General features: G+C 43.8%; 1 protein-coding gene across 2 annotated transcripts; it reads right to left on the bottom strand.

The window, feature by feature from the left end:
• Nucleotides 1-9027: 9027 nt before the first annotated feature.
• Nucleotides 9028-23928, bottom strand: LOC135461607 (chitinase-3-like protein 1). 2 transcript variants are annotated; one of them, XM_064738782.1, is made up of 11 exons: nucleotides 23869-23928; nucleotides 19856-19917; nucleotides 19460-19649; nucleotides 18696-18942; nucleotides 18385-18509; nucleotides 14823-14913; nucleotides 14307-14492; nucleotides 13774-13896; nucleotides 13315-13442; nucleotides 12729-12838; nucleotides 9028-10960 (listed from the first exon to the last, which is right to left on the bottom strand). In XM_064738782.1, exons 2-11 carry the CDS (start codon nucleotides 19914-19916, stop codon nucleotides 10770-10772), a joined length of 1452 nt encoding a protein of 483 aa, XP_064594852.1. In that variant the 5' UTR covers nucleotide 19917; nucleotides 23869-23928; the 3' UTR covers nucleotides 9028-10769. The 2 variants fall into 2 exon arrangements, with proteins under 2 accessions (XP_064594852.1, XP_064594853.1); XM_064738783.1 differs by lacking the exon at nucleotides 23869-23928 and having other exon boundaries at nucleotides 19856-19962.
• Between the last annotated feature and the right edge of the window lie 998 nt (nucleotides 23929-24926).

Here is a 24926-nt window from a genome sequence, read left to right as displayed (position 1 = left end):
CAGCATTCTGACTGATTCTCATTTCACCGTTTGTACAGAGAGAGACAGCATTCTGACTGATTCTCACTTTACCGTTTGTACAGAGAGAGACAGCATTCTGACTGATTCTCATTTTACCGTTTGTACAGAGAGAGACAGAATTCTGACTGATTCTCATTTCACCGTTTGTACAGAGAGAGACAGCATTCTGACTGATTCTGATTTTACCATTTGTACAGAGAGAGACAGCATTCTGACTGATTCTCATTTTACCGTTTGTAAAGAGAGAGACAGCATTCTGACTGATTCTCATTTCACCGTTTGTACAGAGAGAGACAGCATTCTGACTGATTCTGATTTCACCGTTTGTACAGAGAGAGACAACATTCTGACTGATTCTCATTTTACCGTTTATACAGAGAGACACAGCATTCTGACTGATTCTCATTTCACCGTTTGTACAGAGAGAGACAGCATTCTGACTGATTCTCATTTCACCGTTTGTACAGAGAGAGACAGCATTCTGACTGATTCTCATTTTACCGTTTGTACAGAGAGAGACAGAATTCTGACTGATTCTCATTTTACCGTTTGTACAGAGAGAGACAGCATTCTGACTGATTCTCATTTTACCGTTTGTACAGAGAGAGACAGCATTCTGACTGATTCTCATTTCACCGTTTGTACAGAGAGAGACAGCATTCTGATTGATTCTCATTTCACCGTTTGTACAGAGAGAGAAAACATTCTGACTGAATCTCACTTAACCGTTTATATAGACAGAGATAGTATCCTACCTCGGTTGGTTGGTCACGTTTACAAGAGAGGAGAGACAAGTGGCAGCGTGCCTACTTTCCTCTCCGGAAAAAACAGCTGAAGAATATTTGATACATATAGTTACGATGTGCATGTGGTGATCCATCACATGCTTCTGCAAATTATCAAAATATCAGCAACAAGTAGAATGTCAGTAAAGCACATGACATACGCCGAACCTTCTCCACTCTGTGTAGCTAACTCATGGTAGCCATTGGCTGTTATATGATGTCTTCACCGTGCCTAAAGAAGCACCCTGCAGAACACTTCTGTAAATTACGAAATGGAATGCAAATTTTAAGCACTATACTGTGTGGAAGATTTTCTCTCACGAGGTCATTGTCACTCAAGATTTGAATTTTCTCTCAAATTCGTTTTCCTTATATCTTTTATATGGCATAAAATCTGCTTTCATTCGTTCATGATAGTCGTTTCACCTGTCTCTCAGTTATAGCAAAACTGTTTGCCTAGTACACTTGAATGAATTCGAGCTATTACATGTATTTCCATAATATTAGCATGAGAGTAATTCCGCCTCATCTCACGCATATTGACACCTCAAGACTTACACCGGGAAGTGGGCGAGAACGAGGCCTACGTCCGCACCCAGGGGTACAAGCTGATATTTATATGGGAGTGCGAGTTTCTTCGCCTGCGGAAAACGAACATGGCCTTGCGCGCCTTCCTGCAGCTGTACGGCTTACCCCCTTCACAGAGACAGCCCAAGGCGCAGGCTCAGCTGGTGGAGGCTGTCGTCCAAAGCCAGTTGTTTGGCTTCGTTGAAAGCGACATCCACGTGCCGGACCATCACATAGCGGACTTTGCGGAATGTCCACCCTTACATCGATGTGAGCCGGGAAGACATAGGCTCCACCATGGCGGACTTCGCAGAGGTAAGCGAGATCATGGCTCATGGCTTACTTCCATCTGGACAAGGGCAACCCCCAAAACTCCGAACACCAGGCTCGGGGTTACCACCGCATTTATATGGAGGCGTTGGAGACAGAGGTATTTCGCCGCTTCCAGGCGAATGCTCATCTAGAGTATATTTGACACGGAAATTCTGCTGGCCACCCCCTTGCTCCAATGGTATCTCGCTCACGGTTTGGTAGTGACCTGCGTCTACCAAGTGATGGCGTACACGCCCGAGCGAACCTTCCAAACATTCGCGGACGCCGTCACCCAAGCCCAATGAGAAGGGGGACGCCAAGGCTCTTATCGGGGAAACGCTGAAGGTGTTGGAAAATTCCGGCTATGGCAAAACCGTGACAAACCAAGACTGGCATGTGGATGTGAAAATCTGTGACCGGAAGAAGACGCGCAAGTTACTGGAGAGTGTATGGTGGCGTGCCGCGGACCAAATCGATGACGACACTTTCGAAGTGGTGAGCAGCAAGAGGACCATTCATTAAATCTTCCCTGCAAATAGGATGTATGGTGTGTCAGTATGCCAAATTCTGTATGCTGGAGTTTTACTATGATTTCATGACACGTTCTATTTTTAGTCGGACTGGCAGTACTACGGACTCCGCGTACATGGCCTGGTCTGACCCGGACTGGGAATCCTAGGTTAAAGGCGGAGCGGGACAAATGGTTGCCTCGACGCGACCACTACGACTTTGACAAACGTAAGCCGGGAGTCTTCAAAGTTGAGTGGACTGGTGACGCTATCGTCAGTTTGTGTTCGAAGACATGCTATTGCTACGGTGGGGATTCGAACAGTAAAGACAAGCTCTCCTGCAAGGGCGTTAGCGCTCGGAGCGTCTACCTCTCCGTGTTGCGCGACCACCAAGGCGCAAGTGGTGTGAACCGTGGCCTGCGGATGTGGGGGAATACCATGTTTTCATACACCCAGACGAAAGATGCTTTTACATACTTTTATGCCAAATGTAAAGTACTCCCAGAGGTGTGAGCACCACCTACCTGGATATTTGACCGGCCTATCTCCGACGATTTTTTTACCATGTCTCTTCTAATGTGTTGCCGTTGAAGGCTAAAATAAAAAGTCAAAACAGCACTGTATGCGTGTGTCATTTTCGGGGGCTGGACCCCAAACTGGTGGTCCACCCAATCCAACACCACTAAGTTGTTATCATATGTCGCGCCCAAAGTGTCCAGCGGATGTACAATAGCGTTCATGGGACGACTTCGAGCCCGCTGGGTTAAGTAATACACGCAATATTGTCCACACACAGCCGTGTTCAGACTCTGCAGCCGCCGATCCAGTGCAGTGGTATGTCCTCCAATTGAGCCAAGCGGTGATATCGGGGTGGAGGCGTGGAAATCTAAATATTCTCTCCAGAGGCGGGCTGGGTCTGGGCACACGTCTATGAAGATGGCTACCCAGTGTTGTCCCGGGCTGAGGCACGTGTATGTGTTGATGATGCAGATGGTCAATTGGTGAGGGAGGTGGTCTCGAGCGTAGATATCCCCTAGCACGGCGCGGGTAAATAAGGTCCGCCTGTAGCACACGTCGCAATTACACCGTGTCCATGTTGTTTTGTTTTTTCGACTAACAAAAAGAGCACATTTCGACTTTTGTCCATTTCTTTGATATCGTTGAATTCGGCGTAGCACACCACGTTAATGGTTTCCGGCACTGGCAAACCGCATCTCCAAGCGCAAATCACCTTTCTGGACCAGGTTCAGTTGGTGATCGTCGTGGAGTTTGCGGGTCAAGTCGAAAGAAAACAGCGTGTTGACTTTGTCGAACGTGGTGCGAAGGATGGAGTTCCCCTCGTCGTGAAATACTTTTCCCGTGTTGGTAAAGAGCTTCATGTACGTTTTCACGAAATTCCCGGTCTCGAAGTCGGATGTCAGGGGTTTGACAGTAATTTGACGTCCGCCGACATCCAAGTGGACGAAGTTTGTGTAGAAGTGCTGGAAATGAAACGGGTTTTTAACTTAGCTGCCGTCGAAAGCTGTGCTGCTTACACATCCCACCACTAAACTGTCGGTAAGCTGGGTTGATGAGGGTGTGGCCTTTTGGGCACGGTTTGTCGTTCAGGTCCAAGTAAGTGTCCAAGTAAGTCCAAGTAAGTGTCACCATCCGCAGTGGTGATGAGAAATCCCACGGGCCGTCGCTTATGCTGGCGATTGGACTGTAGGCTTCCCAACGACCTCTCGACCTCGATCTGGTGTCGGTAGGGTGTAAGGTCCACAAATCAAAGTCACTGCTGACGGAAGGGTAACACTTGGCGTGGGGAAGAGCCATGGCGTTACCTAAAAATATCCGGTGCGGAGTGGGGTTTGGTGCGTCCAGGTTGGGGGAGCGTACGTCTTCTGGGCCCAACGGGCAGGCGAGGACGAGCGGAATCGGCGCAACTTCTTGGTCATGTGTGTGGGTGACGAGTGGGAGCGGTGCGTTGGACCTTCCGTTTTCAGCTGGTCCAGCATCCTGCGCTGGGTGTAGACACCGACTTTGACCACCAGCTGTTTTTACCCTCCAGAGCGCGTCGTTTCAAGGCCTGGTTCACCGGCACTCCCACGTCCCACACGTTTGTCCATGACTTTCAGTCCGGCACGTTACGCAGTTTTACCCAACGCTTTCACAGCCGGCTTTAACCATTGCTGCGCCATTTTGATAAAACTGCCGAGCAAAGACGTGACCGCGCTGTACAACGGGATTCCGAAACACAGGTAACCCACCTCCGCCGGCTTGCTAAGTGTAATGGTCGATGTAGGATCGGCACATGGGAGGGGGGGATTCGTGTACGACGTTCACTGTAAAGGTAATGCACGCCGCTGTCGAAAGTGAAGTGTCAGCACCAGTTTATCGCGTTCAAATGCGACGGGTGTCGTCCCAGATATCAGTTTCCACCTGCTGGCGGTGTCTCGAGTCGGCGTAGTGTGGTGGTAGTGGTTTTGCTGGTAGTGGTTTTGGCGGGAGGAGGAGAAGGAGGAGGAGAAGGAGAAGGAGAGCGAGACCAGGCAGGAAGAAACCGTGATGTGGTAGGGGATTTTTTCGCCTTGTGTCCATGCTGGTGTGCCCATCTTTTCCCGTACCCAATCACGCCAGCCATCGTGTGATCGCTCGGTGTCGACTCAGAGCAGAGGAGCCTTTCGCCGTAAAACGACGGGGACGCTCTCTAAAATCTCCCCCTCGATTAAACGACAGGCTTGGTGAGAGCGCTGTATCTTTTCATCGTCCGGGTCGTGATGGATCGATGCCATCCCTTTGTCGAGCGCGTTGAGGGCTTTGACAATACTGGGCACAGGGTACGACCATTGCCATTTTCTTGTCATGCTGCATTACCTCCCAGCAATGCTCTTAATAATGTCACCGGTGAGGGCTGGTGCGGTGGTGAGGAGGGCGCCGAGGGCCGCCCCAAGGAGACCACCGTGTGGAACAATCCGTCCTTTCTTATGCAGGGTAACACTTTTCTTGACCAAGGTTCGAAGACCCGTTTTGTGCCGCTGTAACTTCTCCTTCTGAGCCGGGGATAGTGGAACGTTACCATTTAACACATTCTTGGCACATTCACACAAACACCGAAATAAACCTGGATCGTTGCCGCGCAGCGTTGTCGAATGAAGGGGGTGGTTCGAGCCAGCAGGGGCAGAAAGGGGGACAGTAAAGTTGGAGCCGGCGTGACATCATGGTTGGTTGACGTGGAAACAACTGATTAGGCAGATCGTGCAGATCGTGCGTACGAAGTTTTATGACTTGGGGAGGCAATCTTGCTGAACCTTCCCAGGGAAGATGTGGGTGCGAAGTCGCAGGTGGTCAGGTGTGACTTGCTTGAAATCCACCAGCATTAACAAATGAGGTTCGCGGTGGCATCCTGAAACGCCTCGCGCACGTACTGCGTCCTCTCCGGAGCCATCTGTTTAGCGATGGTAGTAATTTGAGACGCGTCTCGCGGGTTTCTAAACAACACCAAATAGTGTGCGTTCAGACTGATGGTGCGATGATCTTTGGTTTTGTTGGCCAAGTTCTGCACGATGTACACGATGATATTGCGGTGTTTGGTGCCTTTGGCAAAGAGTTTTGTCTCTCGTTCGTCCGTTTCGGTCATCAATCGTCCACGACGACTAACGTCCGCTCCCCCAGGTCGAATGCTGACGGGCTGGGCACACCTTCTTCAAACCGAACGTTGGGTAACGTGGTGTACAACGGCTGCCACTCCCTGTAACACCAGACGACGCGTTGCGGGGGTGGGTAAATGAGAGCTTGAGCATGCTCCACCAACCGTTTCACAAACACAGACTTTCCACACCCCGTCTGTCCGCTGATGATGCAGGTAAATGGATGCTCCCATCTAGTATCCATGGATGGAGAATCTGGGTGAGTCAGTTCGGCTGGTCGTACATGTGAGGGTGATGTACAGTGCGGGAGGCCTCTGCGGTCACCACCACTGTCCCTGTGGACGGGAAGAGCGAGGTAGACGGACTGCTACTGCGACTGCTGCTGCTACTGCTGCGGTGCCGGTAACACACAAGAGAGAAGCGGTCATCGGTTTTCAATGATGCCGGGCAGACAGACAGTCTTGGAGGAGCTGCACGCTGAGTTTCCGTGGACAATCCACCCACTAAATCTCCGATGTACAAGAGAACTCGGAGCACGGTTGCCCCGGTGCCTTTATTCTCGCGCAATCCGTGTACCCATTGGTCCATCCCTTGAGATAGGTTGATATGCAATGACATTTACACCCGTCACCCTTGGGTTAAATACGTTTGAAGTCCGTGGCCGGCACCTAAGAATTAAAGCTGAGTGGATAGCCTACCCCACTTCACCCAATAGTACAGTTTTCCTTGCAGGACGTTCCCCTTTTAAGATCTTCGCCACCTGATAAATGTTGTCTGCCGCGGCCTTTGCCGGTTGCAGTTCGGTCTCGTAAAACGTTCCAGCATGTCTTCCAGTGAGTACACGACAGGCTGTCGACGGTGGGTGCGGATGATGCGGAACATTTCCGTGCTCCAGTTCGCGAGGTTTTTTTTTTTTGATTTTCGAATTTCCCTTTCACTTTACTTATACGCACGGGATCGCCGGGGAGATAACGGTACACCGATCGTTTGGACAAGGCGTGACGCACTTCTTTCTGGTTCTGGGTGGTGACTTCGATGGATGCCCCGCCGTATACTCCGGTGATACGGTCGATAGTAGTTGTAACACCGGTATGGCGTCGAGATACCGCCGAGTGTTGTGAGCGGTGAACCGAGTGTTGTATATATATATATATATATATAGTTTTGGCGCCTGAATTTTGTCGAGAAATGCATGTACACTGGAATATATTCCAGTGTACATGCATTTCTGAACAAAATTCAGGCGCCAAAACTGACCACATGATCACCCATGGGTCAGCTTAGGCGCCAAGGAGCTGAAGGAGCTGAAGGAGCCGCACTGAAAGAGTTGCTCTCGCGCGTGGTGTGAATGGAGTTCACCCATTAGTCAGTTTTGGTGCAAACCAATGGGTCCGTTTTGGCGCGACATGGAGCTGAAGGAGCTGAACTCATTGGTCCATTCGCGCCTGACGTCACGCGCATGTACTGACTCCCCAGCCTCCTCCCCAATGCGACATGTTTGAAACATTCTTTACTACTTGTGATACTTCTTTCTCCGAAATTTGCATGTCCCTTTCTGCAATGTATAGACCTAAACCTTCCGCTGACACAATCTAGGTACAATCTATCAATTTGGCTGGGGCAAAAAAAATATCTGTAACTTTAAAGATTGTAGAAGGTTACAATGGTAAATTATGCTTTTAGGCAAAGTGGTTGTGTCTTTTGGGATTTGTCGGTTCTAACCTGACGGCAACGCTGCATTTTAACATACTTCTATATGAATCATACATGGTGCTTAGGGGCGTTTAAGTTTGTTCCCTGACTATTTAAAATAGAGACACCACCAGACAGAACGTTTAAATACCTTGTTGAAGAATATCCCATAGAAAGTTTAGAAAGCATACAATTCGTATTTTTGACAGTAATTTGCTGTTGCGGTTTACCTCAGGCACTCTAGTTGCCTCAACGTATAAAATTGACATCAATCATAAAAATGAAATATGCTTGAGTACATGTATGGTGTTATGTGCGCGACTGCCGTCAGTTTCTAAATATAGCTTGCCACTGTTTACATATGCTGAGTTCAGGGAGTGCTGTCTGCCTCTACCTTAGAATATTCCAGAATGCGCTCAGTTCGGTTCCTGTTTGTTTACATCAAGTGTTCAGGAATTTTCTTATTCTGGACAATTCCACCAGGCTATATAAGACGGGAGAGAACAGAGAGGAGATAACAGAGAACATAGAATTACTGAGAGTTTGGATGCTTTCGCTGTGTATTACTTTAGTAGGCCTTTTGTGCTGAATTTTGGTGTCTCTATATCCTCTGGCTTTGTTATATCCTATCTCCACAGAGCACTTGTTCAGTCTGAACTCGTATGTTTAATTTGTGCTCTTGTATACACAGTGCTTATTAGTACACGGACCCAGTCTGTGGAATTTTGTGTATATTTCGTCATACACTCAGTTATACTGTGGATTTTCCCTCTTGTGAATTTGCCTCTGAGCATTTATGCCTGTGTGGTATATATTGTGGAATATATGCGTCCGTTTGGACTTGACACCGTAAGTACTTTAGTATTTGTATAGATACTGCTATCCTTTCTTGTTAAACTTGATTACTTTAGTATTTGTATAAGTCTTATTATCTGTTCTAATAAATTGTTGTAAAATAAAATCTGCTGGTTTTGGTTACCTTTTTGTGCGGCTAAACTGTCGTGTATTTCGAACAAGCCATCCCTTTATAATACAGGCAGTTTGGGTCGTAACATATGGACTTAAAAAATCAATTAATCAATGAATTATTCATTGAAGCATATAGGTAAAACACAAGAAAGGACATCGGATCACTGTTTACTCTAGTCTTATATGAAAATATTTAGCCATGCAGACAAGAAGTGCATCCAAGTCTTTCGTTTATGTTTGACTTTCATGTAGACAAGTAAATCGTCCGACTAAAGCCTTGGTCTCGCCCTCATTTTGAAGACCCAACCCCCACCACACCCCCATCCGACCCCCTCAATCTTTGACGTCTCTCCTCTATTTTGAATGCGGTTTAAAATCAGGAGATTTTTCAAGTACCCAGCAGAAAGCAGTAATTCATTACGGGAACTTGCCCCAACACAATCCGTTAGTCTACACCGCCTTTGTGTAAGAAAAAATTCTTTAATGCGACATTAAGTAACAAACAAATAAAATAAAAAAGGCGTTAAATGCCGAATTGAGCAAAAGGGATGTATATATTTGGTTATACACGACGAGACATCAAAAAACAAGTCATTATCAGGAGACATAACATTTCGAGTGAAAAAAATCACAAACACTTATAGCTGAAAACATACACTTATAGCTGAAAACATACATTCATGACAAGACGCTGTCTTATTACTTCTCTCCGCTTCAACACATTACTGGAGAAGATCTAAATATAAGCTTTCAGTTTTATCTGCTTCCGCAATAATCAAGTACATATCACTATTTTTAACAAATACATAACTGAACATATTAAAACAAAGCAGCAATGGTATACAATTAAAAGCTGTGCAATAAATATACTGTGGTATGCATGTTATTAGTCTACGGATGGTCGTGGGTTTCGACCGGGCTGCGCCCTGTTTCCACCCACCAAAATGCCGGCCGCCGTCGTATAAGGGACATATTTTTAGTACGGCGTAAAACATCAATCAAATAAATAAATAAATATTTATGTTATATTCTATGCCATGTTCTTAATTTTAGTACAGCCTGTTCGACATGCTAACTGATTTTAGTACAGCCTGTTTGACATGCTGACTGATTTTAGTACAACCTGTTCGACATGCTGACTGATTTTAAAACAGCCTGTTTGACATGCTGACTGATTTTAAAACAGCCTGTTTGACATGCTGACTGATTTTAGTACAGCCTGTTTGACATGCTGACTGATTTTAGTACAAGCTGTTTGACATGCTGACTGATTTTAGTACAGCCTGTTTGACATGCTGACTGATTTTAGTACAACCTGTTTGACATGCTGACTGATTTTAAAACAGCCAGTTTGACATGCTGACTGATTTTAGTACAACCTGTTTGACATGCTGACTGATTTTAGTACAGCCTGTTTGACATGCTGACTGATTTTAGTACAACCTGTTTGACATGCTGACTGATTTTAAAACAGCCTGTTTGACATGCTGACTGATTTTAGTACAGCCTGTTTGACATGCTGACTGATTTTAGTACAGCCTGTTTGACATGCTGACTGATTTTAGTACAACCTGTTTGACATGCTGACTGATTTTAGTACAACCTGTTTGACATGCTGACTGATTTTAAAACAGCCTGTTTGACATGCTAACTGATTTTAGTACAACCTGTTTGAGATGCTGACTGATTTTAGTACAACCTGTTTGACATGCTGACTGATTTTAGTACAACCTGTTTGACATGCTGACTGATTTTAAAAAAAAGTCTGTTTGACGTACTGACTGATTTTAAAACAGTCTGCTTGACATGCTGACTGATTTTAGTGAATTACCTGTAACCAGGCCATCCACCTACACTTTTAGCTGGTAATATTTGGTGCTGAGGATACTTTTACCTTATTGCGTACATTTGTCCTGTCAGTAGCAACTGGTGCATAATACAATCAAAGGCGCTCCGAGGGTACAAAGTTCAACCTCAGCTGAATGAACAAAATCCGGCACTAGAGACAAACGAACAAACACTTCTATCAATGGCGGCGAATCGTTTGCAAACTGTCCCAGGATCACCACGGAGATTATATACACTCACCCTTAGACCAAGGCCAAACTGTGGACACAATTTCATCAAAATAACTGCACAGTAACAGTTTCCGTAAAGTTGCCAACAGATAGACATACCTATATACAGAGAAATACACAGTGCTATAGCATTCCTGACATGGTAAGTAACAAGACCCCAGTCATTAACGTCTGTGGATGTGTCCATCAGGTCTGAACAGTAGCGTGTCACTGACAGTCATTCCTGACTCTCGTCACCACTGCCGGCCAGTTACAAGCCGTCTGGGTGGGGTCATACAGCAAGCCCGTGGGGCAGCTTTGGACATACTCGGTGTTGAGAACGCAGCGTATGTAGCCATGGCAGTTGTGAGGAATTATGTAAAATCCATCCGGTGTGTTGGGGTCTGAGCAGACGACACCTGTAACAAACAGAAAGACTAAAACCGATAGACTGGGTTAAACAACAAACAGAGACTGGGCTAAAACAGAAACACACCGGGTAAAATCAGAAGCAGCTAGGCGGTCCTAAATCAGAAGAAGATAGACTGGGTTTAAATAGAAGGAGATTTACTTAAGCCATAAAAAACAGAACAACTCACACTGGGTTAAACCAGAAACGGACAGTCTGGGTTAAATCAGATAGACTGGGCTAGAACAGAAACATATAGGCTGAGTTAAAACAGAAACCGAAATTCTGGGTTAAATCAGACAGACTGGGTTAAGGCAGAAATGGATAATTTGAGTTAAAACAGAAACAGAAATTCTGGGTTAAATCAGACAGACTGGGTTAAGGCAGAAATGGATAATTTGAGTTAAAACAGAAACAGAAATTCTGGGTTAAATCAGACAGACTGGGTTAAAGCAGAAACGGATAATTTGAGTTAAAACACAAACAGAAATTCTGGGTTAAATCAGACAGACTGGGTTAAGGCAGAAATGGATAATTTGAGTTAAAATAGAAACAGAAATTCCGGGTTAAATCAGATAGACTGGGTTAAAGCAGAAACGGATAATTTGAGTTAAAACACAAATAGAAATTCTGGGTTAAATCAGACAGACTGGGTTAAGGCAGAAATGGATAATTTGAGTTAAAATAGAAACAGAAATTCTGGGTTAAATCAGACAGACTGGGTTAAAGCAGAAATGGATAATTTGAGTTAAAACAGAAACAGAAATTCTGGGTTAAATCAGACAGACTGGGTTAAGGCAGAAATGGATAATTTGAGTTAAAACAGAAACAGAAATTCTGGGTTAAATCAGACAGACTGGGTTAAAGTAGAAACGGATAATTTTAGTTAAAACAGAATCAGAAATCCTGGGTTAAATCAGCTAGAATGGGTAAAAACATGAACAGATAGACTGACTTAAAACAGAAACAGAGAGACTGAGTTAAAACAGAAACAGATAGACTGATTTAAAAGAGAAACAGACAGACTGGGTGGATAGACTGGATCTAAAACAGTCGATCAGGGTATATTCATGGTTGTGGGTGTAGCATTATAACGAGGGAGTCAGACCGGGTTAAACCGGGCACTCTATGCTGTATTACTCTACATACACACTTTCATGAACAGCAATGGAGAAACAAAGCACAGCAAAGAGTTGATTCAATCATGCACCAAACCAACTATAAAAAATTACACAAATGTACATTGGATTTAATCTGCCATTGTTCAAAGGACCTTGTATGGAAAGGCGGCCATCGACCCCAGCTAAAGCGATGAATAGGTAATAAAATCAAAAAATTGTAGCCGCCTCCAGTCACTGAAATATCTTCTTTTTTTGCATTAGACACTTTAGAGTTATGATAACCATTGCACTACAAATGTAACTTCTGAAAATTCTTGGGCACGTAGTCATGCACCAATTAGTTAAATAAAAATATAACTAATGTAACTTTCAGCTTCTTCTCTCTCGTGGCTTTAAAATTGCTTAAACTGAAAAAATTCAGTTATACTTCGATTCTGAAATTTACAGAATTGTGCTGGGGTTTTGAAATTTTCACCTTCTTATTGTGCCTCTCTGGTGCTGATTCTCGGCCTTACTGTACCAGGCCCTTTGGAACTAGAGCGACTAGATGCATTATAAACATTACTACTGTGTAAAATAGCCAGAGCTTAAAGTAAAGAGGGTCCGGCAGTTCCGTTACAAAATCAATATCAGTATGACTCGGTCGTTAAAACTCACGCTGTATGTCCGTGCGTGTGGTTGTCGTTGTTGTGGTAGTGGTGGTTGTTGTTGTCTGTGATTTCGTTTCTGGGCCATCATCTTTACTGATCACAGGACCATTCCCATCACTGGAATAAAGTATTTATTTATTCATTTTTTTATTTGATTTTACGCCATATTCAACAATATTTTACTTATACGCCGGAATGATGGTGTGAAAAAACCGGACAGAGCTCTGAGAAAACCACGACCACCCGCAGGTTGCTGAAGGTCATGTAATGTACGGCCGTACAGGAAGCCAGCATGAGCTGAACTTGAATTCACATCCACTGCAATGGTGAGAGGCTCCTGGGTCATTGGCCTCGACGAATAGGAAAAGTAGGAAATATTTCATATTGAAAAAATAAAAATACTCTCAAACTCATGTTGTAATGACGTTTGGATATCCGGAATAGATTTGAAATGAGGTTATTTTCTAAAAGAAAGAGTTCGTTAAAAGATTTTTTATTGATTTTTAATGCAAATATGTTAATGTGTTAATATGTTGCAGATAAACTGGGCTTCATCAACGGAAGAAATCAGTGTGGATTAAACAAAATCTTACCTTGGTAAGAATTTCTGCATTACCCCGATTAACGGGTACATACCGTTACCACATGCGTTCGAGAAATCATCAAAGTCTAGAGTCCAGGCCATGGCGCCACCTAGACCTTTGCTGAGCACGTAGTTCATCTGCACACAAACCGATGAAGACAATTCACTTTACTTGTTGGTAAATAAGGGCAAACTGCCTGGCTCAGTTGTTGTTCCACCTTTATGAGGAACAAGGACTTCGTCAGATACTGGTCAATTAGTTTTAGTGTACTGATGTCCGTTTATTGTTGTCCAAAGCCTCTAACCACTTGTTCACTACTATCAGCTCACACCCCAACCGTTCCCCCCTTCCCCCCTTCCCCAAGCATTAGATACACCATAACACACGAATGGTGAGGCTGGAAAAATGTAAAATGTAAATGCAAACGTACAAAAATGAAACAGTTGTGGCACAGGTTAGAAAACATACCTTAATTTCAACACTGCGCTGATTGTCGTATCCCACCCACTGGTTGCCCTTAAAGGCGTAAGGCACTTCGTTAACTCTGTCCCAGCGATTCGTCCAACCTTCGTTTTTAATCTTCAAACAGATCTGAAACGAAAACCACGATAGATTCTGTTTGTAGTCCCGTATGCCACGTGAACGTCATGTTGTGGTATGTGTCAAACAGCTAATTGGGTTATGCTAATTGGGCTTTAATTGTGTTACACAACTTCAGAAGTTATTAACATAATTTACTTATTTATTTGATTGGTGTTTCACACCGTACAAGAATATTTCAGTTATACGACGACGGTCAGCTTTACGGTGGGAGGAAACCGGACAAACTCACGACTATCCGCAGGTTGTTAGAAGATCTTCACAAGTACGGCCGGAGAGGAAGCCAGCATGAGCCTCTCACAGCGACAGCACTGGTGAGAAGCTCCGGGGCCATTGCCCTGCACTGGCATGCTAACCACCTCAGCCATGACAACCCCCAATTAACATATGTACATATGTACCTCGGTGTAAGAGAGAACCCCCATGGAGTTTGTGAAGCTGCCGGCAAGCCCTGCACCTTTTGCGGGTGAGCCGGGCACCGTCTGCGCGTTGTTAGCTAGGGTGAACGATCGGCCGTATGTAGCTATACCTATAACCAGCTTATTGGCAGGAAATCCATTCGATAACCACAGGTTGACGGCATCGTCCTGAAATGTGCGGGGAAAACGAACGGATAAACAATTATGATAGAAGATGTCAGGTCAGAAAGTATGAGAGAATACCATTGTGAAGTGGACTATACATGTACTAGGAATAGGACAACTGTTAACATCAATATTTGACTGAAATTACAAAAAAGTTATTGTTTCCTGTATAGACAGACGATACGTGTACGCCATTAAATTTAAGAACAGATGTTGTCATTCACTAGTGAAACTTGCAATTTGCCCAACTGGCTATCATTTGCTATTCCGAATTGCCGCCTGCGTCACCATAAGAGAAACACATATCAGTTAAATGTTTCAAATAACACTTACTGTTTCTGGGTAGAGGATAGAATGCTGGTTGACAGACCGATCCCAGGCTCCGAAATAATCGTATGACATAATGCCGATGATATCCATGTACCTTGTCAAAAAGGATAAAGTAGTATCAGCTGAATTGAGTAACAAAGACAGGCAGTGAGATCAAGGGGTCTGTGTCTTAAATCTGCGGCGATAGGGGCAGTGACATCGAGAGTTCTGTGTGCAAAATGTGCTGTGGTAAAGGCATTGAGATTATGAGGTCTGTGTACTGAATGTGCAGTAATAAAGGCAGGCAGTGGGATCAAGAGATCGGTTTACTGAATATGCAGTAATAAAGGCAGGCAGTGGGGTCAAGAGATCTGTTTACTGAATGTGCAGTAATAAAGGCAGGCAGTGGGATCAAGAGATCGGTTTACTGAATATGCAGTAATAAAGGCAGGCAGTGGGCTGAAGAGGTCTGGGTACTGAATGTGCAGTAATAAAGGCACGTAGTGGGATCAAGAGATCTGTGTACTGAATGTGCAGTAATGCAGGTACTTATTGGGATCAAGAGATCTGTGTACTGAATGTGCAGTAATAAAGGCAGGCGGTTGGATCAAGAGATCTGGGTACTAAATGTACTGGGATAAAGGCAGTGAGATCGACAGGTCTGGGTACTGAATGTGCTGGGATAAAGGTATTGAGATCGACAGGTCTGGGTACTGAATGTGCTGAGATAAAGGCAGTGAGATCGAGAGGTCTCCGTACTGATTATGTTGTGATAAAGGCAGTGACATCGAGAAGTCTGGGTACTGAATGTGCTGGGATAAAGGTACTGAGATCGACAGGTGTGGGTACTGAATGTACTGGGATAAAGGTATTGAGATCGACAGGTCTGGGTACTGAATGTGCTGAGATAAAGGTATTGCGATCGACAGGTCTGGGTACTGAATGTACTGGGACAAAGGTATTGAGATCGACAGGTCTGGGTACTGAATGTACTGGGACAAAGGTATTGAGATCGACAGGTCTGGGTACTAAATGTGCTGAGATAAAGGCAGTGAGATCGAGAGGTCTCCGTACTGATTATGTTGTGATAAAGGCAGTGACATCGACAGGTGTGGGTACTAAATGTGCTGGGATAAAGGTATTGAGATCGATAGGTCTGGGTACTGAATATACTGGGATAAAGGTATTGAGATCGATAGGTCTGGGTACTAAATGTGCTGGGATAAAGGTATTGAGATCGACAGGTGTGGGTACTGAATGTGCTGAGACAAAGGTATTGCGATCGACAGGTCTGGGTACTGAATGTACTGGGACAAAGGTATTGAGATCGACAGGTCTGGGTACTGAATGTACTGGGACAAAGGTATTGAGATCGACAGGTCTGGGTACTGAATGTGCTGTTATAAAGGTATTGAGATCGATAGGTCTGGGTACTAAATGTGCTGGGATAAAGGTATTGCGATCGACAGGTCTGGGTACTAAATGTGCTGTTATAAAGGTATTGAGATCGATAGGTCTGGGTACTAAATGTGCTGGGATAAAGGTATTGCGATCGACAGGTGTGGGTACTGAATGTACTGGGATAAAGGTATTGAGATCGACAGGTCTGGGTACTGAATGTGCTGTTATAAAGATATTGAGATCGACAGGTCTGGGTACTGAATGTGCTGGGATAAAGGTATTGCGATCGACAGGTCTGGGTACTAAATGTGCTGGGATAAAGGTATTGAGATCGACAGGTGTGGGTACTGAATGTACTGGGACAAAGGTATTGAGATCGACAGGTCTGGGTACTGAATGTGCTGGGACAAAGGTATTGAGATCGATAGGTCTGGGTACTGAATATACTGGGATAAAGGTATTGAGATCGACAGGTGTGGGTACTGAATGTGCTGAGATAAAGGTATTGCGATCGACAGGTCTGGGTACTGAATGTACTGGGACAAAGGTATTGAGATCGACAGGTCTGGGTACTGAATGTACTGGGACAAAGGTATTGAGATCGACAGGTGTGGGTACTGAATGTACTGGGACAAAGGTATTGAGATCGACAGGTCTGGGTACTGAGTGTACTGGGACAAAGGTATTGAGATCGACAGGTCTGGGTACTGAATGTACTGGGACAAAGGTATTGAGATCGACAGGTGTGGGTACTGAATATACTGGGACAAAGGTATTGAGATCGACAGGTCTGGGTACTGAATGTACTGGGATAAAGGTATTGAGATCGATAGGTCTGGGTACTGAATGTGCTGAGATAAAGGTATTGAGATCGACAGGTCTGGGTACTGAATGTACTGGGACAAAGGTATTGAGATCGACAGGTCTGGGTACTGAATGTACTGGGACAAAGGTATTGAGATCGACAGGTCTGGGTACTAAATGTGCTGGGATAAAGGTATTGAGATCGACAGGTCTGGGTACTGAATATACTGGGACAAAGGTATTGAGATCGATAGGTCTGGGTACTGAATATACTGGGACAAAGGTATTGAGATCGACAGGTCTGGGTACTGAATGTACTGGGACAAAGGTATTGAGATCGACAGGTGTGGGTACTGAATGTACTGGGATAAAGGTATTGAGATCGACAGGTCTGGGTACTGAATGTACTGGGATAAAGGTATTGAGATCGACAGGTCTGGGTACTGAATGTACTTTGATAAACGTATTGAGATCGACAGGACTGGGTACTGAATGTGCTGAGATAAAGGCAAAGGGATCAAAAGGTTTGTGTACTGAATGTGCTGGGATAAAGATATTGAGAACGAGGGGTCTGGGTATTGAATGTGGTGGGATAAAGGCAGTGGTATCGGAACGTCTGTAAACTGAAAGTGCTGAGATAAAGATAGTGGGATCAGAAGCTCTGTGTAATGAGTGTGCTGTGAGGCAGAGGGAAGGAGAGGTCTCGATTGTGACTCTTGGATGATAACAAAAGTTTGTACCGTATTACTGAAGAAATTGTTGCCCAGCGGAACTTAGTTTAAAGAGTGAGTCAGTCGTTATACCAAGATGTCAGATCACCTAAATTTCCGTCCCAAGTATGAAGTCAGATCAGCTAGGTTATTGGCCTGACCGTCAGGTCAGATTAGATTAATTACCGCTGTTACTGTGACGTCAGATCATCTAACTTACTGCCCTAAGTATGAGGATACATTATCCAACTTTATACCGTCCTCTCTGTGAGGTGAGATCATCTAACTTACCCATATAACTGTGACATCAGATCATCTAACTTACTGGCCTAAGTATGACGATACATTATCCAACTTTATACCGTCCTATCTGTGAGGTGGGATCATCTAACTTACCCATATAACTGTGACATCAGATCATCTAACTTACTGGCCTAAGTATGACGATACATTATCCAACTTTATACCGTCCTATCTGTGAGGTGAGATCATCTAACTTACCCATATAACTGTGACATCAGATCATCTAACTTACCGTCCTATCTGTGAGGTGAGATCATCTAACTTACCCATATAACTGTGACATCAGATCATCTAACTTACCGTCCTATCTGTGAGGTGAGATCATCTAACTTACCCATATAACTGTGACATCAGATCATCTAACTTACCGTCCCAGCTGTGCCATATTATAACGTGGTCCGCTTAGGGCTGCATTCCCCCACACTGCTGCGGCTAGAAGCAGCGGCGCTCGTTGTGTTCTCTGACCTTCCGCGTCAAATGCCTCACGTAACTCCTGATGGGATCGAGAGTTATTTTACTAGTTATTAGCAGGTTTGAGTAAAAATTCAAATTATCGTGCAAATTTTCCGCGCTGTTGAAGATGTAGTACATTTGTAAAGAAACTAAACTTTCGTAAAGAAAACTCAGTTATGTAGTTTTATAGTCTTTTATACATAGAGAGAATACCTGCGTCTGTTACCTTCATTAGCTGGAGATGTGAGTCCTCCGGACGCGGATACTCCCAATCAATGTCCAGACCATCCAGGTTCCTATCCCGCACGTATTTAATGGCGTTCTGGATAAAAATCCTTCGATTTGCCGCCGAATTCGCCGTCAGGCGGAACTCTCTGGTTCTAGTAGGTTCGTCTGCGCTTATCCAGCCACCAATCGACACAAGAACTTTCAGATCTGGGTTTTGAAGCTTCAAAGCGTTGATTTTGTTATACCTGCGAATGTGAATGACTGTTACAACGTTGCCTACCCGAGTAAGATTTTGTACCTGCGAATGTCAGTGACCGTTACATCATGGCCTCCACAAGTTAGACTTTCTACCTGCGATTGTGAATGACAGTTACATCGTGGCTTCCCCGAGTTAGACTCTGTACCTGCGAATGTAAATAACTTGCACCAAGTCAGACTTTGCACCTGGTATAGACTTGTCTGTGTTAGAAAGCAACGATGCAGAATGTATTCAGTTTACCGCCAATGATTCATGCTGTGACAGACTTAGGCTTAGTGCTTCGGTTGGTCATTTCTTGTGGACGATAGTAGGTACTTTTTTAAACCTCATTTTTTCGTCAAGATTTGTAAACCTTGAAACAGAATGTGCCGTTCTTTGCGACGTGCTAAGGATCTGGTACCATATGTCACAAGATCACATTTAACAATATTATACCCACATGTCTGGAATCAAAACTTATAGTATTTCATTTTTCACGGGACAATGGTTTGGAAAATACTTACATGCCTTGGGACCACGGTGTTGAATCATCGTTCCATTCACGGCTCGTTATAGTATTGTTTGAATGGTTAGCAAAGGCATAGAATATATGCGTGCACAAGTGAGGTGGAATGTTTCTGGGAAAGAAGGATGCTCCATAGCGATACTGGGCCCAGTTAGTGTAGTAACAGATCCTCTTGTAACCAACACACACTGCAAAACATCGATAAGCAGTTATTTATTCTGGAGATATGACCATTCTAAACTTTGATTAGATGCAAAACTAAAAATGCATGGTTCTAATCTGTGAACAACATCGTACATGATGGTTTTCTTCATATTTAGATGTTATGTTTCAGATTATAACGATTAAGTTTAGCGAATATTACAGGTGTATTGCAGTGTATACACACAGCTACCTTGTACAGAGATGAGTAGAAATAACGCCTTCAACATCCCAGAGAAAAGATTCATCTTCATTCTGAAACAGAAGTAAACAGAATCTCCTTTATGAGTCAGTGAAGGAGATCAGTGAATCCCCACACGGCGAATCTTATCTAGATTTGTACAGTAAACACACTTGTACACTCAATCGTCAGACTGCACATCTCATCTGGATTTCTCCAGTAAACACGACCGACCACTCAATCCCCACACGGCGAATCTTATCTAGATTTGTACAGTAAACACGACCGACCACTCAATCCCCACACGGCGAATCTTATCTAGATTTGTACAGCAAGCACACTTGTACACTCAATCCCCACACGGCACATCTTATCTGGATTTCTACAGTAAACACGACCGACCACTCAATCCCCACACGGCACATCTTATCTAGATTTGCATAGCAAAGGAGACAACTGAATTCCCACCCGGCACATCTTATCTAGATTTGTACAGTAAACACACTTGTACACTCACACTTGTACACTCAATCCCCACACGGCACATCTTATCTGGATTTCTACAGTAAACACGACCGACCACTCAATCCCCACACGGCACATCTTATCTGGATTTGCATAGCAAAGGAGATAACTGAATTCCCACCCGGCACATCTTATCTAGATTTGTACAGTAAACACACTTGTACACTCAATCGTCACACGGCACATCTTATCTGGATTTGCATAGCAAAAGAGACAACGGAATCCCCACCCGGCACATGTTATCTGGATTTGTACAGTAAACACACTTGTACACTCAATCGTCAGACGGCACATCTTATCTGGATTTGTATAGCAAAGGAGTGCACTGAATCGTCAGATGGCACTTATTTTCTGGATTTGTGTTGTAAAGGAGATCACTAAATCCACAGATGGAACATTTTATCTAAATGTGTATAGCAAAGGAGGCCAGTGAATCCCCAGATGGCCCATTTTATCTGGATTTATATATTTAATAAGACCACTGAATCGCCAGATGGCACATATGTCTGGATTTGTATAGTAAAGAAGACCACTGAATCCTCGGATGGAACATCTTCTCTGGATTTGTATAGCAAAGAAGACCAGTGAATCCCCAGATGGCACATAAGAAAAACGACCAGGGTTTCCTCTCGCTCTAATGTCAGTATTGTTAATTATCCAGTTATGCATGTCAATGTCCATGGGAGCCCTGCATATGGTGTACACATTGCTGGCCCATTGTGACTGTCAGGCCGTGGGCAAGGATGGCCCATGGTGGCTCAGACGGTTAAATGCTGGCCCACTGTGACTGTCAGGCCGCGATTTAGAATAGCCCATGCTGGCTCAGACGGTTATATGCTGGCCCACTGTGACTGTCACGCCGCGAGCAAGGAAGGCCCATGTTGGTTTAGACCGTTAAATGTTGGTCAACTGCGACTGTCAGGCCGCGATCAAGGATGGTCCTCGGTGGCTCAGACGGTTAAATGCTTGCTTCCTACGAGTCAAGCTGGTGTGTGCGAACTGACATCTCGCTGTTTCCACTGCGATTTTAAATCGGGAGATTTGTTAGATACATCGAGTGGCTGTGCTTTACACCACGCACGCTGCGTTACTCTGTCCATAACCACGACTGACCTCATTTAAGTGAAACTCATTTAAGTGAGTACGCCGAATAACACCAAAGAAAGAAAGATATATGGTATATGTGGAAGAAATTCCCAATCTTCTAGTCCAAATATTGAACTTACTTATGTCCCACCAGTAAAATTTTCCCTGCCATCAGTTTAATAAGTCGTTAGTATCAACTCGGATATAATCCCTTATTATCACTACAAGTGACCCTCTCCTTCATCTTTTGGTCATTGTTGCGCACGGGTGTATGTGCCTCACGGTAAGAGCAGTCTGTGCCAATTAATTTCAGCCTCTGACCTAAGAGATATAACCTCATCGCGTCTATGGTAAAGGGGCTGTATTTCACCGGTTACGTGTGACCATTTGCCAGCGATCACAATGTCCTCGCTGCTCTGGTCTGACTTTTCAAGGGTGTCAAAGATTTTACAAGTCTTCCTGTATGAAGTCAGGAATGGTCTTTAAAATTATTTCGGTTTTTCTGTATGAAGAGAACACCGATCCACAAAATTAGGACAAGCCTTTCTCTGTGAAATGACAAATGATCCACTCAAGTTCGTCTTTATGAAGTAAGCAGTGAAACTCGCTCTAGTATATATAATCTAACATGAACAAATGAAAACAGACTAGAGCAGAGTTCCGAAATCTGCTTGACTTTGGTCACAAATACCATCGTTATGGACATCTGAGAACTTATTAGCTTCATTCATTCATTCATGTCATCCATTCATTCATTCATTCCCACCTTCAGTCATCCATTCATTCATTCATTCCCACCTTCAGTCATCCATTCATTAATTCATTCGCTTTTATCCACAGCCTGCAGTATGTCAATAACCAGGTCAAGTAGAAGCTTACCCAAGCCAGCTATTATGAGAGAGGTGCACACTACCTACGCGGGGTTAACCCCGGCCTCCTTGTAAGATCACGCAGTACATTCGGACTGAATCCAACTGAATTGAAGCCCAGTAATATCACAAGTCATTTTATGATACTGCTATGAAGAGACTTGTGGTTTACAGTTAGGAACATCTGCCGGTATAGTGTACATGCCCAGCTGACTGTGTCCTGGAACGATTTAACATTGAGATCACGGGAGCAAGCACACTTCTTAAGAAAGGTCAAAGAACAAATTTAGATTTAATCTTTTCGGTTGACATTCTAAAACAATTGTACGACACAGAGAAGAAATGTTACATGTTCCTCAGCTAAGTGCTCCATGTTACATGTTCCTCAGCTAAGTGCTCCAAGTTACATGTTCCTCAGCTAAGTGCTCCATGTTACATGTTCCTCAGCTAAGTGTTCCATGTTACATGTTCCTCAGCTAAGTGCTCCATGTTATATGTTCCTCAGCTAAGTGCTCCATGTTACATGTCCCTCAGCTAAGTGCTCCATGTTACAAGTTCCTCAGCTAAGTACTCCATGTTACATGTTCCTCAGCTAAGTACTCCAATTTTACTTGTTCCGTGAAGGCGCCGCTTGTAAGGTGACACGGTAGTTCAGGGTACACATTATACATATGGGTCCTGTTTTCCATGTTTGTGCAGTAAGGGCACAGATCGTTTAAAAGAATGGAGTGACATTGGATCAGTGGATTTAAATCCTTGTTTTTAACCCTTCCAACGGTTGGGTTAACATCGGTATCGCAGCACGTAGGTCCACAGCCACTATTGGTTTGACATTCTTCAAGTCACCATAATGATTTTATCACCACTATCGATACTTGTCATTTTCCAGATGTTTTAGAACTGCAGAACAGTGTTAATACTTTATGGCACAGGTGACTAAGAATGCAGCCACCAAGCGTTCGCCGTGACAATACTAGTGTAATTCACTGGGCAACCATGTCTGATTCAATTTATAGGCAACCAAAGCTCCAAACGACAGTCCAAATATTGCAGTTGAACATATGTACTTACCCTTTGGAAATCCAGAAAAGTCTTTTACCCGACAATACTGATGTTGAATCATGAACAGATCCATGACTTACGTACAATCTGTGTGTAACTTTCACTCCTACACTCAAAACATAATGTGTTGTTTTACCAGAAAGTCTGCTGTCTGAGAGACGATGGAATGTATTCTGTCATTATAAAGTAACATTGTGTCATCTTTAACATAATGTCCCTTTAGCCTTATACAATCTGTATGTTGACCTAATAGAATTAAATATATGTGATATATTAAGCGCACTAAACTGTTTCACTGACAGATTACACTCTAGCATCATTGAGACAGACTTTCTGTTAAATTTAACAGATTATTTTTAAATCATTTACTGTGAAGAGATCAAAAACGCAGCAATTTTGTGGCTGATTGTAAACAGAAAACCCAGAGAACTGAACCTTTCGTTGAGAGATTAGACTGTGAATAGTACAATAACCTTGTCATACCTTGATGCAGTGACACACGAGAATCCAGATAAATGCTTCTAGATGACTTCCCAGTCTGACTGTAGCACTCAGATATAAAAATGTACAGCATGTACGCTTTATATAATCTTCCTCAATATTTACAGATCACGTGATCACGTCACAGTCCTGTTCAGAATGCCTGACGGCTTTCTATAGAATCCAAACAGGGGGATCACATGACGGACAGAGTGCATTTTGCGGGAACAAGGACATGACCCATGTCCTATGTGTCATATATCTCATTGTTTGTAATATCATGCACTGTCTGATGCGGAAAGCACGCACAAGATATATTTCTACAATAAACGTTTCTGATCAAGATGTAAGAAAGGGTTTTGAAAACCTGTTTTCAATTCAATGGGCGATACATGTTCCTATACTTAATAATAAAGGCATGATCCGTAACGACTACTACATCGTAAAGGCATGATCCGTAACGACTACTACATCGTAAAGGTATGATCCGTAACGACTGCTAGATCGTAAAGGTATGATCCGTAACGACTACTAGATCGTAAAGGTATGATCCGTAACGACTACTACATCGTAAAGGCATGATCCGTAACGACTGCTAGATCGTAAAGGTATGATCCGTAACGACTACTACATCGTAAAGGCATGATCCGTAACGACTGCTAGATCGTAAAGGCATGATCCGTAACGACTGCTAGATCGTAAAGGTATGATCCGTAAGACGCTACATCGTAAAGCACAAGTATAATGCAGTAAGCTGATATATAAGTAAAATCTGTTTGGTGACATGATGGGATCTTTAAACTGGTATTAGGAACTGGTTTTGATGCTAGACCGATTTGATATCAACGCGGGATTTACTGGCCCAGGTTTTAAGCGGCATTTCACTCAAGGGCGTGTGCAATACGATAAGTGTACGTCATTCGGCCTTAAAAGAAACCTCGCTGGGCTTTGAATATGGCCATTTGAACTATACAACTTTATAACCATATCCCCTGTGTATATAAAGGACACAGGAAAGACGTAACCAGTTATCGCATAAGCCATCACAAAGTATAAGACAT

This window comes from Liolophura sinensis, chromosome 1 (genome assembly GCF_032854445.1).
Source record: "Liolophura sinensis isolate JHLJ2023 chromosome 1, CUHK_Ljap_v2, whole genome shotgun sequence".
Classification (NCBI taxonomy): domain Eukaryota; kingdom Metazoa; phylum Mollusca; class Polyplacophora; order Chitonida; family Chitonidae; genus Liolophura; species Liolophura sinensis.
Note: the sequence above shows the minus strand (reverse complement) of the source record. Positions and strands in the feature narration are given on the sequence as shown.

What these genes read in the sequence shown, in the direction of transcription:
- LOC135461607 (XM_064738782.1), bottom strand. Translation starts at nt 19,916, where the DNA reads ATGAAGATGAATCTTTTCTCTGGGATGTTGAAGGCGTTATTTCTACTC. An exon ending in AGCGCAGTGTTGAAATTAAG is followed by an intron (nt 13,443 to 13,773) that starts GTATGTTTTCTA and finishes GTTTGTGTGCAG; the next exon opens with ATGAACTACGTGCTCAGCAA. An exon ending in ATGCAGAAATTCTTACCAAG is followed by an intron (nt 12,839 to 13,314) that starts GTAAGATTTTGT and finishes ACTTTATTCCAG; the next exon opens with TGATGGGAATGGTCCTGTGA.